At 38.1% G+C, this 18,522-nt stretch overlaps 1 protein-coding gene across 3 annotated transcripts in view; it reads right to left on the reverse strand.

Moving 5' to 3' along the window:
- The window catches only part of LOC126275217 (discoidin domain-containing receptor 2-like), an 842,049-nt gene that overhangs the window by 14,024 nt on the left and 809,503 nt on the right, over positions 1-18,522 (reverse strand). For all 3 annotated transcript variants that reach the window (XM_049977178.1, XM_049977180.1, XM_049977179.1), the window contains exon 17: positions 7,560-7,709. In XM_049977178.1, the coding sequence (XP_049833135.1) occupies positions 7,560-7,709 (150 nt within the window). The remainder of the gene's footprint in view (positions 1-7,559; positions 7,710-18,522) is intronic.

Genomic DNA, 18,522 nt, shown 5'->3' on the forward strand with positions numbered 1-18,522 from the left:
CATTCTTCCCACACTACGTATGTGAATGGAAAAGGAAGCAGCTGCAGCACTCTTGAACATATTCTAAGTTCAAATGTAATAAGGTTCCTTTACAGAGAAAACTGTATATCCACAAACAATAGAAATTTAAAAATATCGCTCATGTGGAACTCGGCTTGCCCATTTCTTCCACAATATCCTGCAAGCTATGGATGAAGGGCCACAGGCAGGTTCTGTATTCCTAGATTCTGGAAAGTTTTTTACACAGTACTAGACAATGAAAGTGATAATATACAAAATTGGTTCTCAGTCACGTGAGTGGCTCAAAGACCTTTTACGTAATGGAACAAGGCATGTTGTCCTGGATGGCTGTTGTTCATTGGAAGCTAGGATATCATCAGGCATTCCACAGGAAGTGTAATAGGACTGCTCTTGTTCTCTATACATACAAACAGTCTGGTGGATAGGGTGAGCAGTAGTCTGCAACTGTTGATGAAACTCCAGTATATGTGTCATCATTGGGTGACTGCAGGTAGATATGGGATATCTTGCATAGTATTTCTATTTCATGAAGAGTGACAGCTTTATCTAAATGTGGAAAATATTAATGCAGATCAGTATTAAAAATAAATCTGATTTGTTTGAATTCTGTATCAGTGGTGTGATGCCTGAGATAGTTGAATTGATTAAATATCTAGGTGCTATGTTGCAAAGCAACATGAAGTAGGATGAGTACATAAGGTTGGTTGTAGGGAAGGCAAATGATTCACTTTCGTTTATTGGGAAAATTCTTGGGAAGTGCAGCTAAGCTATGAAGGTGTGTGTGAACGGAACACTTGAGGATCCCATTCTTGTGTGCTGGTGAAGTGTTTGGGATCACCTACAGGTCAGGTAAAAGGAATACCTCAAAGCATTTCAGAGGCATGCTTCTAGTTTCAAACAACATGCAAGTATTATAGATGCGCTCCATGAACTCAAACGGAAATCCATGGAAGGAAGAAAATGTTCTTTTCGCAAAATACTACTGAGAATGTTTAGAAAACTATTGTTTGTGACTGAATACAGAAATATAATGCTGCCACCAAAATACATCTTGCATAAGGACCATGAAGACAAGATAAAAGAAATCAGATCTTGTATGGAAGCGTATAGTGTTGTTTGTCCCTCACTTTAGTTTTGAGTGGAACAAGAAAGGGAAGACTAGCGATGGTACAAGGTACCCTCCACCATGCTCATAGAGGTTTGTGGAGTACGTAGATGCAGAAACCAAGGGTGTGAGTACACTGTTAACTTCTTCACTATACAGTGGTCTGCAGATTATGGATGATTGTATACACAGAATAGAAATTGGTAGGTAATTTTCAGCTCTAGAATTACTGCCTTGTTTTATAATTGGCCTTAAGTGAGCTGTTTTTAGTGTATATTGAAAACTGATTGAAAATATTTGTATTTACTGATGCTGTATTTAACGTGAATGCCTCTACTGGAGAGTATCAAAGTGGTCACTGATGGAGTTTCCAGCAGAAGAAAAATATTCATAATAATGAAATTCCCTGGCAGATAAAAATGGTTGCAATTTTAGGAAATTGTTGTTTTGGTTAATAGTAAGTCTACCAGATGATCCCAACAAGTCTGTCGAGCTATTTACAATATTTCCAATACCTACACTATGTGATCAAAAGTATCCGAACACCTGGCTGAAAATGACTTACAAGTTCGTGGTGCCATCCACCACTAATGCTGGAATGCAATTTGGTGTTGGCCCACCATTAGCCTTGATAACAGCTTATACTCTCGCAGGCATACATTCAGTCAGGTGCTGGAAGATTTCTTGGGGTATGGCAGCCCATTCTTCACAGAGTGCTCTGCACTGAGGAGGGGTATCGATGTCAGTCAGTGAGGCCTGGCACGAATTCAGTGTTCCAAAACATCTCAACAGTGTCCTATAGGATTCAGGTCAGGACTCTGTACTGGCCAGTCATTACAGGGTTGCTACTGTCGTGTAACCACTATGCCACAGGCCGTGCATTATGAGCAGGTGCTCAATCGTGTTGAAAGATGCAATCACCATCCCCGAATTGCTCTTCAACAGTGGGAATCAAGAAGGTGTTTAAAACATAAATGTAAGTCTGTGCTGTGATAATGCCACACAGAACAACAGGGGGTGCAAGCACCTTCCATGAAAAACACAACCACACCATAACACCACCGCCTCTGAATTTTACTGTTGGCACTACACATGCTGGCAGATGATGAGCAGCCGCTGGACCAGGGATCCAAGTTTTCTCACCTACTGCCTAACTGTCACAGTACTTGAAATGGATCCTGATGCAGTTTGGAATTCCTGTGTGATGGTTTGGATAGATGCCTGCCTATTACACATTATGACCCTCTCAGTCAACAGTCAAGGTCGGCCTGTACGCTTTTGTGCTGTATGTGTCCCTTCACGTTTCCACTTGACTATCACATTGCAAACAGAGGACCTAGGGATGTTTAGGAGTGTGGAAATCTCACATACAGATGTATGACCCAAATGACACTTGATAACGAAAATTTTAGATGTAATAAATAAAATCTCATATGTGCAGCGTGACGACATAGGAGACATGTTACTTGGAGACTCGAATGTGAAATCTGCTGTCAGCTAAGCTACACCCCTCCAAAACAAATGTGAGATTTTGTTAACGCAAGTGAATGCCCCAAATGCAAGCACTCACAGAAAAGCACAGTAGTTGTAGAAGAGCAAACACTAGAAGGAAGTGAAACAGCAGCAGCACCATCATCATCAGAGGCAGTAGCACCAGCAGTAACAACAACAACAGTAGCGGTGCAGCACAGCTGAAGTAGGAGCCAAAGGCAAAATACGTCTGTCACTCAGTGATAATTTTTTATAGTTGCAAGCCAGGAAGAAAATAAAAATGCGAAAAATCAGCCTGCTAACTCACAGATAAGTCACGGAAACATCTTATTTTTAAACAGTCAGGGTCTTGAAAGTAAAGTTGAAATACTGGAGAAGTCATTGCCATAAAATAAGTACTCTTTCCTATATTTATCTGAACATTGGCTTAAACCAGGACAGATGGAATACTACATACCAGAAGGTTATAAACATGGAGACAGTTTTTGCAGATCTGAATACCATAATGGCGGTACTGTTATCCGTGTTTCAAATGATATAGAGTTTACAGCACTAGATCATAGTTTGGCTTGTGTAGAGAAACACTGTGAAATTACTGGAATCATATGTGATGTAATGAAACTTATCTTAGTATGTATTTATCGTTCCCCTGATTCAGATGAAGAAAACTTTTTTAGACAATTTAGACAGTGTACTCTGTTACATAACAAACTGGAAACAGTTTGTAACTATAACTGGGGGGGGGGGGACTTTAATTCAAGCTTTGATGTAACATGTAACAAACTTGGTATAAATTATTTACTGAATATGCTAAAGCAGCACAACTTCAATCACATAAGTTCAGCAGAAGAGTTAATACATTTTATAAAATGGGATGGAAAGAAGACTATACAAAAGTTATCAAAATCTTATACCTTAATACTAACAAAAAACAGTCTCAGAAAACTAACACAGCATCTAGCAAGGGAACGTCCCCATCGCACCCCCCTCAGATTTAGTTACAAGTTGGCACAGTGGATAGGCCTTGAAAAACTGAACACAGATCAATCGAGAAAACAGCAAGAAGTTGTGTTGAACTATGAAAAAATAAGCAAAATAAATATCAGTAGTAGTCCATATGCAAGATAGGCAACATCAAGGAGAGTGTGAGCTCAGGAGCGCCGTGGTCCCGTGGTTACCGTGAGGAATTGCGGATCGAGAGGTCCTTGGTTCAAGTCTTCACTCGAGTGAAAAGTTTGCTTTCTTTATTTTCGCAAAGTTATGATCTGTCCGTTCTTTCATTGACGTCTCTGTTCACTGTAATAAGTTTAGTGTCTGTGTTTTGCGACCGCACCGCAAAACCGTGCGATTAGTAGACGAAAGGACGTGCCTCTCCAATGGGAACCAAAAACATTTGATCACAAGGTCATAGGTCAACCGATTCCTCCACAGGAAAACACGTTTGATATCTTCTATACGACACTGGTGACGGCATGTGCATCACATGACAGGAATATGTTGTCGACCCACCTAACTTGTACACTTGGCGAATGGGTAAAAAGATTCTTCTACCTTGCCCGATTTAGGTTTTCTTGTGGATGTGATAATCACTCCCAAAAAAGTGATGTAAACATAAGAGTTTGTCACATAAACTGCAACAAATGAATACAACAGTTTCGCAGTCGCACAGTTTTCCCTGTGCTCTGTCAAAACATAAGTTTTTCACGTTTTCAAATTTTTGCTTGTGTAGATCATCAAATCCTGCATATGTCCAAGCAAATCTGAACATGTACTGGAATTTTGGAGAGCGAAGTTGATTATGTGTGAGTGCCTGAACTTTGATAATCGTCTGAAAATAAAAAATAAAAATTTTCACTCAAGGGAGGACTTGAACCAAAGCCCTCCCCTTCCGCAGCTGCTCACGCTAACCACGGGACCACGATGCTCCTGAGCTCACACTCTCCTTGATGTTGCCTATCTTGCACATGGACTACTCAGTTTCTATATTTTGCTTATTTTTTTCATAGTTCCACACAACTTCTTCCTGTTTTCTCGATTGATCTGTGTTCAGTTTTTCAAGGCCTATTCACTGTGCCAACTTATAACTAAATCTGATGGGGGTGCGATGGGGAGGTTCCCTTGTAAGCATAACGAACTGGGACAAATTATTTCAAAGGTGTGATTCCAGTCACCAAACAGTTTATGAAAAATCCAACAGCTACTTAATAGGTACATTAAAAACTCATCTTGTTCCAAAGAAATATTATAAAACAAGAAAGGGTAAATTGTGGCATACCAGAGAGTTGGACAATTTAAAAAATAAGCTACTCCTGTTAAAATGCCTTCAAAAAGTAAATAATTGTAATGAAATTAAGGACTTCAAAATAACCACTAAGAAACCCTATAAGAAAGAGCTACAGTTGGCTAAACAAAGATGCAAAACTGATCTCATAAAAAAATAGTAAAAATTTGTGTAAAATAGCCTTGTCAGTAATTAATACTGTTAAAGGTGTAATCAAAATTTTTTGTTAAACAGTCTCAATACCAGAAGACACGTTCAGCAAATATTTCATCAAGAAGTTGATCAGTAAACCCAATGTAACATATATATATGGATTATCGTAAGAGCTCAAACCTAAATCATAACTATGCCAGACCTTCAGTGAAACACTTCAAAAGAGGTATGCCAAGATGGAGTTCTTAAAATTGTTAAAGAAATGAAAAATTGATATAATGCAGATATTTTTAACATGTCAGACAATCTACTGAAAAACTAATACCACTGCAGCACCATTAACATTTTCCATATACTTCTGTCTCATGGAAGGGTGTTTTTCTGATCCTCTCGAACTATTCGAAGTCTTTAAGAGGGTAGCGAATCTGATCCAGCAAACAACAAGTCAATTCATTAATTCCAGTCCTAGCCAAAGTCTTTTAATGTATAATGTGCCAGCAGATGTATGAGTACCTAGAACTAAATGATATGTTACGTACATCACAGTTTGGTTACAGAAAAGAAAAGTCAACTATATGTGCAATAGAACTCTTAGTGAGAGACATTTTAGCGGCATTCGAAGACCATGCTCACATACAGGTAACCTTATTTGATCTAAGTAAGGCCTTTGACTGTGCTGACAATTTTTGCTCTGTAAACTTGAATACCATTGAATATGTGACGAAAGTTTAAAACTTGTCAAATCTTATTTTAATAAAAGAAAGCAGGTGGTAAGTTCAGGAAGTCATCTGTCAGACACACATAAGGTTCAACATGGAGGGGCGATCTAAGTTAGGACCACTTATATTCCTTGTACGTATAAATGATTTACTGTGAAACATGGGTGTAAAGATGTATATGTATGCAGATGATACAAGTTTTCTGTCTGTAAACCATTTATTTGATAACCTTGTTAGTAATATGAATTTGACAAGAAAAAAAAATTGCGAAATTTTTAGGTATCACAGTTGACAAATAAACTAACATGGAACTCTCATGTTGAACATGTAGAGATTACGCTGTCAGGAGTAATATATCTGCTGAAGAGACTGATGTGCTGTGTGGCATTTGAATATGTAAGGACAGTGTATTTGCTTTTTTTCAGATTTTTTAAGGTAAGGGTTAATACACTGGGGAAACAGCAAAAAGATAAATGAAATTCTGGTTATCCAGAAGAAAGCAATCAGAGTAATGCGAAAGGTGGCTAACAGGACACATTATAAACCATTGTTCATTACATATAGAATATAAATGGTTATTAATCTGTATATTATGTATAGTGTTAACTATATACTTGCTGAAGTACCAAATTTAGGTGTAACGAATCACAGGCACAACTACAATTAAGAATCTGTACTCCTCTGCTGTATCAAAAACTAACAATAGCCGTAAGTACATGGCAATTAAAATACATAACAAATCGTATAAATATGCCTCAGGCATGCCAGTCAAAGTATTTATGGAAAAGAACTTCTTGTTACCTGACCCATTCTATTCATTAGAAGAGTTTTTAGAAATGCTCAATATCAACTTGTGGCGGCATGCAGTCGGTCGAGTGACCTATCTTTGGACTGCCTTCTTTGGGTTTGTGGCTGATAGTGCGCGAGCCTTCAGTTTGTTGCAAAGATTTGAATTGTACTGATTGTGTGTTGATTTATAGCAGTATCAAGCCAATTATTAAAGTACATATCTCTATACGTGGAATCTTAGTGTATACATTTAAGCCACCATACCTCCTTCCACCAACTTAAATATGTAAAAATGTATTTTATAAAATTAACAGGTTAAGTGAACTGACAAAGTCTGTTGCATGTAATCACATTGAATGACTAATAAAGAATCTGAATCTGAGGCACTTAGAGCCAAAAATTGTATTAAAAAAAAGTCATATTTCAATGTGTATTTGTTGGAGCTCCTGTAGGAAGAAATTGCAGCTTTCTGAAAAACAAGCAGGAGTTTAGGAGTGAATACTGTTACGTAAGTCATAACTGGCAAACAATTGTTTGTTGAGATTTATGAGTGAAATGTGCTTATAATTATCAGACTTTCATTTATCCTCTGCATTCAGTCAGTAAATTTTGTGTTAGGTGTGCAATGAACTATCAGGAAGAGAGATAACATTAAACAGAGCACATATGTAAAATAACTGCATCATATGGATAGACGACCCTGTACAAGACACAACTGGGCACTTGGATATGCTACTTTTTCAGATACTACGTCAAGTCTGGCAGTGTGCTAATAATGGAACAATTAAAAGTGTTTCACAACTTTTAAATTTTTTTTTTTTTTAATTTGAAAACAGTCAAGACTCAGTTTGACCAGTTCCCTTTATTGTTTACGATAATATAAAAACTCAGAAAAGGGATAACAAAAAGCAAAATTATTGACTGTATCTCATATTTATATTTTTTATGGCCATGAATCATTCAGGAAGTTTCTTTATTGTCTAACTCATTTGTTACATACCTGCTTGCCATCATTTTCATAGAAATGGGTCAAGTTTTCTATGACTTGAGAGTCATTCATGTCTTCATATGGCTGCTCTCGGGCAAATGTCAGTATCTCCCATAGAGTTACAGCAAATGACCAGACATCACTTTTGGATGTAAACTTCCCCTGAAATATGGATTTTTATTACATCAGATAACTTTAATAAATTTAGTTATATACCATTGCCAACATCTATAATGTTACATGATGAAACCATGCATAAAGTAATAAAAGAATGATGTTGAATTAATTTACAATTTATGAGGCCAGTGAAACAAAAGAAATTAAGATTACCAAATAGTTATTTATTAAGGTGCTGTAGAACATAAAAGCTTTTTTAAATGCATATGTGTTGAATTATGGCCTTACACTTTAAAAATTTCATCAAAATTGTTCAATTCAGAGTCAGTGGATAAGTAGAGCAGTTTACTACATAAATGTCCTTGCACTCCAGCAGAAAATATCGCGTTCCATTTGTAAGACAAAAAATTAGACTGATACTCCCACTTCATGTACTTACCAAACATGTTCAGTCATTAGTAGCCTCCATCAAAGTAAGACCCATTTGAACCCATGAATAAAAACTCCTTCCATTGCTCAAAACCTTTCGAGTGTCTTTTCGGTAATACTACACAGAAGCTCACATGTTTTTGACTTAGAGTGTAAGAACATTTGTGTAGTAAATGTCCTCATCTTGTGCCATCAAATCAAGCTATTTTTATGAAGGCAGTCACTGAATAAGGGCACAGTTAAATGTTGAAAATGAAGTCCCATGAATCTTGACAGAGCATAGGGAAACAATGCAGGAGACCTGCACTGCTTTACCAGTCAAGGTCCTAATGGAGGTGGTTTGCTGTTGCCTTCCTCCGACCGTAGAGGGGATGAATGATGATATGCAGACAACACAACAACAACCAGTTATCTCCAGGCAGGTGAAAAACCTGACCCCACCAGAAATCGAACCTGGGACCCCGTCCTCGGGAAGCGAGAAAACGAGACCACAAGTTGCAGATAGTTGAACATTGAGAGCAAGAAACTTCCTGGCAGATTAAAACTGTGTGCTGGACCGAGACTCGAACTCAGGACCTTTGCCTTCCGCGGGCAAGTGCTCTACCACCTGAGCTACCCAAGCACGACGACTCACGGCCCGTCCTCACAGCTTTACTTGCGCCAGTACCTTGTCTCCTACCTTCCAAACTTCACAGAAGCTCTCCCGCAAAACTTGCAGAACTAGCATTCCTGAAAGAAAGGATATTGTGAAGATATGGCTTTCCCACAGCCTGGGGGATTTTTCCAGAAAGGCAAAGATCCCAAGTTCAAGTCCCAGTCCAGCACACAGTTTTAATCTGCCAAGAAGTTTCATATCAGCAAACACTCCACTTCCAAGCGAAAATTTCATTCTGTTAAGGGCACAGTTAATGACTTGATGACTTAATGACAGTAAAATTTTTGAAGGCAATCTGACTAAAAATACTAAGAGATTTTGGTCTTAACCCAAAATAAGTAAATGGATGAAAATCATCTATTCAGTCACTCGCAGACCATATTGGAGACCAAAATAGGAAATGAAAGGGAGAAGGCTGAAATCATTTCACTGTATTAGATTGCAATACAGTCCCTCCTTTCAATCATCATATGGACATTGAAATGGCAGATATTGAGATAAGTGATTGCACAATAGAAAAGCAACTATACTGCATAGTAGTGGAAAGGAATAAAGTCCACATGTGACACCAGTAAAATTATCCAGAGGATATGCGAATGAACTTCCTCCCCTACTAGCAGCAGTTAATCATTGACTGCTGGAGCAATTAAGCATACATAGTAACTGGAAAAAAACGTGGGTAATTCCTGTTTGCAACAGGGGTCATAGGACAGATGCACTTAATTATAAGGCTATGTTGCTGACTTCACTCTCTTTTAGAATTATGCGACATGTATTATTCCCAAAATCATGACATTTTTGGAGACACACAACCTCCTCCATAAAAAAATCAGCATGGATTCCACAAACAGAGATATTGCGAAACAGCTCTCTCCATTTTTCCTTGAGATCCACAGTGGTGTTGAAATCAGTGCTCGTATTGATGTCATGTTCCTCGACTTCAGGAAGCTATTTGCCACAATCCCACATTGCCGTTCAGTGAAAAAAATACAAATCTACCAAGTATCAAAGCAGATTTAGAACTGGTTTGAGACTTCCTTGCAGAGAGAACTCAACATGTCACTCGCAATGGAGCAAAATCAACAGATGTAAAAGTAATGTCTGGAATACCTGAAGGAAATGTTATAGGACCTTTAATATTTACAGTATATACAAATGATTTAGTAGAAAATGTTGGAAGTTCTATAAGGCTATTTGCAGATGATGCGGTTTCTACAGGAAAATACCAACTCCAGAAGATCGTAGCAATTTTCCAAATGACCTGCTGATGATTTATGAATGCTGCAGTGACTGTCAGTTGACCCTGAATGTAAATAAATGTAATATATTGCACATAAATAGGAAACTATTTCCATTACTGTACAACTAGACCATCATGACAAATTGCTGGAAACAATATGTACTGTCAAGTATCTGGGAGTAATCATCCAAAGCAACCATAAGTGAAATGACCACATGAAAATAAATAGTAGGAAAAGCAGATGCTAGATTGATATTCATAGGAAGAATCTTAAGGAAATGTAAATTACGGATGAAAGAAATGGCTTACAAATCAACTTGTTCAACCATTTCGTGCGTATTGCTCATCACTCTGGGACCCTTTCCAGGTATGACTGATAGAAAAACTAAAGAAGATTCAATGAAGAGCAAAGAAGTGCATTGCATCACATGGTTATTTAGTCAGCATGAGAGCATTGCAGACATACTCAACTAACTTCATTGGCAGACACTACAAGAGAGACCTGCATCACAGAGTGGTTTATTATTGAGATTCTGCGTGTGACCTCTGAAAAGAGTTAGATAACATACTTCCTGCCACATACGTCATGTGAAATGTCTACAAGAAATAATCAACAATCATTCTTTTCATGCACCATTTGCAAATAGTGCAGGTAAGGGAAGATGAGATCGTGATACCTGAAGTACCCTCCACCACACACCAATAGGTGGCTTGCAAAGTACTGGTATACATTCAGATAAAGAAGGATCCATATGATGCAGGCTGTGAAACAGGCATTCATGTCAAGCACACCATACTGCGCAGCATGTTGGCCACAGAGTGATCTGTCTCATGGCCACAGTTTGGTGGTGGCCAATCGTAAGGGCAGCTTGTTAGTGGTCATGTCCACATATGATGTTACAAAGTGTTTAGAACTAAGTTGGTGGACTATATGGCTGCTATCTGCTATAACAGGACTGGAGTTATTTGTCCTACATGAAGGTTCTGACTGATTTATTGTTACTGATTGCATTCTCCCATATAACCAAAATTCACTACTACTGTACGGTATTGCCTTTCTTGTCTCCTTTCCTCCGAATCTCTACCTCTTTTATCTCTACCCTCTGAACTCCTTTTGATTTGTGAAGCTGCTGATTCATCTATTAAAAGACCTGATTCACACCAACCCATTACCTCCTTCTCACCCAGTGTGTCCTTCGCAACTACACCTTTCTCACCTCCATATACTTAGGCAACTGCCCTCAGTAAGCAATATTCAAGTCAGTCTCACCATGGGTATTAGCATTTGAGTTGTTGTTTGTGTGAATGTGTGTACTTTTACTAGAGAAAGAGCAAGAGTTTGAAAGCTGGTGTAAATAGTGTATTCTGTTGAATGTTTCTATGTGCCACACAGTGGTCAGCTGTAGGTGAGTTGTTATTTATTTTATTAAGTGTTTTGGTAATGGTTTTTACCATTTATTTATGACAAAAATTAAAAAGAGTATGTGATAGTATGGCCCCTTGTCTAAGTCCTCAGTTTAATTCAGATTGTGTCATTCCACTTAAAATTTTAATATATGTGTTCTATCATACGTACTTGCTGCATGTTACGAAATGTGGAAGACCCTGTCCAGTAAAATTTAATGTAATGTGTTTTATTTTTTTTATTTTTTAAAGGAGCTCTTCAGTTGCTTTTTCATTGTCAATAAAATCAATGTATATAAAATTCTTGATGTTTCTCTATTAACTGTTTTATGGTGTAAAACATTCTGTACACAATTGGACTTGTAGAAACTGTCTGTGCAGCACTTATAACTGCTTCTTCCAGGATATAAACGCTTATCTGTGCTACCTTTGCCTATATTTCATAAGCTGTAAGTAGCGAGCACACAGGTGTATAATTTGCTGTTTAAGTTTTCTTGGAGCATCAAACGCTCCTTTGTTAAGCTATCAATATTATCTCGTTCCAAATTTATATTGCTTTGTTTAGATGTGTTTTCCACTACCCTCCCTAAGCTTTGTTGGCAGAGAACTGAAGTTATCTTCCTTTAAAAAATAAATTTCAGACATTTCTTCTTATGATATTATCCTCTTGAACTTTCTGCCATCTCTGAGGGATTGATTTCTTGATAAGCATTATTGACCTCTTGCCCTCTACATATCTTTGCTTTATATACTAATTTGGCTAATTTCATATATACTGTAGTGAAGTCGCCATCTCTGAGGGATTGATTTCATGATACGCATTATTGACCTCTTGCCCTCTATATATCCTTGCTTTATATACTAATTTGACTAATTTCATATATGCTGTAGTGAAGTCAACGATCTACCACTCTTTGTCCCTCTCATACTCCCTCCCTCGGTCCATCACCTCTTCTCTTCACCCTATCTGTCCTTGACCTCCTCTCCCTCTCTTAGCCCTCTCCTCCTCTTTCATTTCTCTGCCCATTTCGAACTCCCCCTCTTTTGTCCACCTCCTCCTCCCCCTTACATATCTTCATCTCCTCCTTTCCCCTCTCTGTCTGTCCATATCTTCTTCCCCACTTCTCTCTCCATGTTATCACCCCATCCAAATGGGAGATTGCTGGTCCTTACCCCCAAAGAATTTATTTCCAGATAGCAAGTAATATGTGCACCAAGTTTGGTTGAAATCAATCCAGGTGTTTAGAAGGAGCTTTTTACTGGTGGCTTTGCCTCATATGCACATGCCACATATATGTAACATATTTCACCTACAGCTGTAGCAAATATTGCCCTGCAGTTTCGTTTTTATGGTGCTCAATGTTTAAAATGTCATATCTAAGTAACTATGTGTCATACAGCGATATTATTTTACAGGTACATACAGTAGTATAGGGCTGTTTGGGCATGACTCACTGTTCGAGTAATTTTTCATTGTTCAGAAAATATTGGGTTTTGTCTGCAAAATGTTCTGCGAATAGAGCTATTAGTGAAAAAGTAACAAATTGAAAGTTCATGCCTATTGTGGCAGTTTTACTGAATAAACAGCAAAAATGTAGTAAGTGATAATTTTTTTTTCCTTTCATCATTTTGTGGGGGATGTGAGCACAGAAAGGTGTTGTAAAGATCTGAAATTATGCATCAAGTCTGTTACAAGTCACTAAGTGCTCTAATTCTCAAGTACTGGAAGAATATAGTCTGACTATTGTGCATCACTCCTTTGGGAGGTAGGTGGTTCTTACCTCCGAAGTAGTTCTTTCCTCACAGTAAGTAATAATTGTACCTAATTTGGTAGAAATCGATCCAGTGCTTTAGGAGCAGTTAAACATACATATGTATTTACATATCTACTACTAAATCTCATTATACACAACAGTTACATTCTGCAGAATCACCGTGCACATCAAATTGATGTAAATTGACAGTCATTTTATAAAACTGTAAAAATAAGAACTATATTCACATGTTAAGTTTAAAATAGCAGAGTTTCTTAATGTTATTGCCAAAAATAATGATTATCATCTTTCTGAAGTGTATTTTAATGCAAAATTTACACATTTAAAAATTTAAAACTGAAATGCATAATAATACACTAAAATAATTTTCATTAAGTTTACACCCTAAACAGCCATCTACATCATATGACTTTGCGCCATATATAGTGGCTAGATGCCCTCAATACCTTCACTGCACTATAGCAATGATGATGTTATTGATGACAGTGGCACCAAAGCAGAGTTACTAAACATTGCTTTCTGCAATTCCTTCATAAAAGAAGACAAAGTAAATGCTCCAGAATTTGAATCAAGAACAACTGCCAACAAGAGTAAATCAGAGGTAGATGCCCTCTGTGTAGTGAAGCAGCTTAAAACACTTAGAAAGGCAAGGCTCCTGATCCAGATTATATACAGTCAGATTTCTTTCAGAGTATGCCATACTTAGAAAACTTATACAACCACTTGCTCAGAGAAGGGTTCATACCCAAAGAGTGGAATGGTTGTACAAGTCGCACCAATTCCCAAGACAGGAAACAGGAGTAATCCACTGGATTTTTGACCCATAACACCAACATTGATTTGCAGTACGATTCTGGAATACATACTGAGCTTGAAAATCATGAATCACCTAGAAGAAAGTGATTTATTGATTTTAATAAGATAATCGAAATGAGTTGCAAAATGATTTAGACAATATATCTATATGGTGCAAAAAGTGGCAATTGACTCTAAATAATGTTAAGTGTGAAGTCATCAACATGTACACTAAAATCAATCTGCTAAATTTCAGTTACATGATAAACCACACAAATCTAAAGGCTGCAAACTCAACTAAATACAGTAGAGTCCCGTTAATCTGAACTAATTGGGACTGTACCTTGTTCGTGTTATCAATTTGTTCGGATTAGCCGGAATTATGGTGACGAGTTTCTAGAATGAAGTATACCAAGCAGATGGTAACAAATGGGATCAAGTGTGGGAACAATCTCCCTGCCCTTTTTGTTGTGCGTTGTTGAGACCGTTGTGGTGTCTTACAAGAGAACTTCCCCATCGCACCCCCTCAGATTTAGTTATAAGTTGGCACAGTGGGTAGGCCTTGAAAAACTAAACACAGATCAATCGAGAAAACAGGAAGAAGTTGTGTGGAACTATGAAAAAATTAAGCATAATATACAAACTGAGTAGTCCATGCACAAGATAGGCAACATCAAGGATAGTGTGAGCTCAGGAGCGTTGTGGTCCCATGGTTATTGTGAGCAGCTGCGGTACGAGAGGTCCTTGGTTCAAGTCTTCGCTCGAGTGAAAAGTTTAATTTTTTTATTTTCAGACATTATTATCTGTCCGTCCGTCTGTCCGATGCGAGGTAACTGCACCGTAGTATGGGGATGCTACACCTAAACAAACATCGAAACACACGACGTCAGTCAACTACAGTGCACGGAAGAGAGAGTATTCCTGCAAACGAGGCTCCCTGGCTGGTAATTGACTGTTCCCTACTTTGGACGAGAGTGCATTAAATACGTGAGATGTATTCCATGGGCAATATGAATCCAGCAAACAAATATAGCTCGCGACTTCAATAACAAGGTCAACGAATATTTTCCGAACTGTAAAGAATCAGAAAGTTCCTTAAGGGAACGAACGATTATCAAACATCTGTATGATTATTTCCTACATTTGTTGATGAACAGTACATGTGGTGATGATGATACCTTGCTGATTGCTGCAGGGTTATATGTACCAGATGATGAGATTGTTCACGATCCGTACAAAGAACATGAAGAGGAAATACTGCAACTTCAATCTGATGATATTTCTTTGGGTTACATGAAGGAAATGCTCCAATACAGGTTACTCTCCAAACCAATTAAAAGATGCAAATATAGATTATGGAGTGAAGCAACAAATAAATTTAAGACCTTTAAAGGGATGTAGGAAAAAAAGCACAATTAAATATTGCAAAGAAGTAATGGAACGGGGTGGAACCTGAAGACAGAAGTTGAGTGAACTACAAAAACATGTATAACGACAATTTATTAAAGCCAGAAATGAATTAAGTGGAGTGCCTGATACAGACCTACAGATTTGGGGATTGCATTACACTAAACAAATCGGCCTGGAATTCAAGGCTTCATCTCTTTGGCTTGTCACGTTCAAAAGAAAATACAAAATTACGAGCAGGAAGATTACAAAATATGTATGCAAGAACTACGCGAATTAACTGGAAGAACTTTTAGAGTGTTCCAAGATGTTTGTTAACAGAAACTAACTTCAGATAACAACAGTATGAAGAGGCATATATTATCAACACAGATCAGTCCGGTTTTAACTATGAAATGAAATCGACCTGCACATTATCGTTAGTTGGAGAAAGCGACACGGTACATGCTGTAGACCAGCTGCATGCCACTTCACATAGTTATACCATACAATATGCTCTGAACAAAGCAGGATTTCTTTTACCTACATTTTATTTACATTTGCAGGAAAAAAATGGTGTATTTGGACCGCAAGTTCAGTAACAGGTGAATAGGGTACTTGCACAAATGCTGAATGTCATTGTGAATTGCAATGCGTCAGGAAAAGTGGAGAAAAGACTAGCGAAAGACTTCAATGAATGTGTGAACTTACGCAGACAAAGATTTTGCCTTACTCCTTGACAGCTATACAGGACAGAAGGATCAGGCATTGTACAATTTTAGTGTGGGAGTAGACGTGATTACCATTCCTCCAGGTTTTACACCTCTTGTGCAACCGTTAGATGTGTTTGGTTTTCGGCAAGTGAAATACTTTGTGAAAAGATTCTATGATTTTGCATAGCTGCACAGGCACACAGAGCAGTATTGATTATGTGATCATGTGTCAATTATCAAAGTTCAGGCACTCACACATAATCAACTTCGCTTTCCAAAAATCCAGGACATGTTCAGATTTGCTTGGACATATGCCAGATTTGACGGTATACACACGGAAAAATTTGAAAATGTTAAAACATATGTTTTGACAGAGTACAGGGAAAACTGTGTGACTGTGAAACTGTTGCATTCATTTGTTGCAGTTTATGTGACAAACCCTTATGTTTTCATCACTTTTTTGGGAGTGATTATCACATCCACAAGAAAACCTAAATCGGGCAATGTAGAAAAATCTTTTTACCCATTCGCCAAGTGTACAAGTTAGGTGTGTCGACAACATATTCCTGTCATATGATGCACAGAATATATCAGACATTTTTTCCTGTGGACGAATTGGTTAGCCTATGACCTTGTGATCAAATGTTTTCGGTTTCCATTGGAGAGGCACATCCTTTCATCTACTAAATGCACGGTTTTGCAGTGTGGTCACAAAACACAGACACTAAACTTATTACAGTGAACAGAGACGTCAATGAACGAACGGACAGATCACAACTTTGCGAAAATAAAGAAGGTAAACTTTTCACTCGAGGGAAGACTTGAACCAAGGACCTCTCATTCCGCAGCTGCTCATGCTAACCATGGGACCACGGCGCTCCTGAGCTCATACTATCCTTGATGTTGCCTATCTTGCACATGAACTACTTAGTTTGTATATTTTGCCCTTTTTTTCACATGACTTCTTCCTGTTTTCTTGATTGATCTGTGTTCAGTTTTTCAAGACCTATCCACTGTGCCAACTTATAACTAAATCTGAGAGGGGTGCGATGGGGAGGTTCCCTTGTTAGGTCAGTGCCCTGCCAGTTGGCTCGCAAAGTGCTTGGTTATGTTAGTTATCGATCGCTGGCACATGTAACAGTTGTATTGTATTCGTTCAGGTGTAGTGGTGTATGTATTTTCATCATGAGTAAACAGAAACATATAAAGTTAACTCTCAAAGAAAAAACTGAATGCTTTGAAGCAGATAGACAGTGGTGAGAATGTATCTAAACTGGCAATGGAAATGGTAAAGCAACCATTTGTGATTGGAAGAAGAACTGAGTGAAGCTTGAACACTCCTGTGCAACGTCTTTGGGAAAAACACTTGAAATTCGGCAGACTTTGAAACAGTCCCAGTACGATAAAGTGGATGAAGCACTTTTCCTTTGGTTTACGCAGGAAAGAGGAAGAGGAACTCCTTTGAGTGGAGCACTTGTTCAGGAGAAGGCTGTTTACCTGAACAAGTTAATGAATGGTGTTGAGTCTTTTAGTGTGAGTACAGGTTGGTTGTACAGATTTAAAAAACGTCTTGGAATCAGTCAGCTAACAATTACTGGAGAGAAGCTTTCTTCTGACCATGATGCAGTGAAGAAATACTTGGGTGACTTTAAAAATTGACAAGAGAGGGAAAGTATTCTCCCCACCAAATTTATAACACTGACAAGACTGGCCTTAATTTAGGGCATTGCCAACAAAAAGCCTGGCATCCAAAGCAGGTGGCGGTTTTAAAATGTGCAAAGATCGTGTGACTCTATTAGCACACAGCAACACTGCTGGTAATCACAAGCCGCCTTTAATTCTGATCAGCAAATCTGCTAGGCCCAGAGCTATTAAAAACTGTAACATGAAACCCCTGCCGTATATTATTGCAACCAGAAAAAAGCATGGATGGATGGTAAGCTGCTCAAAGAATGGTTTCACGGCTAGTTTGTTCCCTCTGTTTGACGGTTTTCTACAGAAAATAATTTGTCTGCCCAAGCAATCCTTTTCATTGATGATGCGCCATCTCACCCAAGCACTGAGGAATTATGTGATGGAGAAATTGTGGCTAAGTTTCTGCTGTCGAATGTGACACCACTCCTATAGCTGATGGACTAGGGCATACTGCAAACATTAAAACAGAAATACAGATTTTTAAGAGTGCTGATCTAAGATGATAGATTGCTTTAGTGGACAAATTAAAAGAGACCAATGTGAAGGGTGTCGTTTATTGGGCAGCTGAGGCATGGCAGAAAATTTCAGAAAATACTTTGATAAAATCATGGATAAAACTGTGGACATCTCTTGAATTTCAAGAAAATCTACTACAAATGATAGAAACAATCCCTGGATGTGAAGAAGCTAGTGAAGGAGACGTATATGAGTGGATGGCAGTGGATGGGGCATGTGTTGAGAACCTTACTGACAGTGATTTAGTTGC

This window comes from Schistocerca gregaria, chromosome 1, assembly GCF_023897955.1.
Source record: "Schistocerca gregaria isolate iqSchGreg1 chromosome 1, iqSchGreg1.2, whole genome shotgun sequence".
NCBI lineage: Eukaryota > Metazoa > Arthropoda > Insecta > Orthoptera > Acrididae > Schistocerca > Schistocerca gregaria.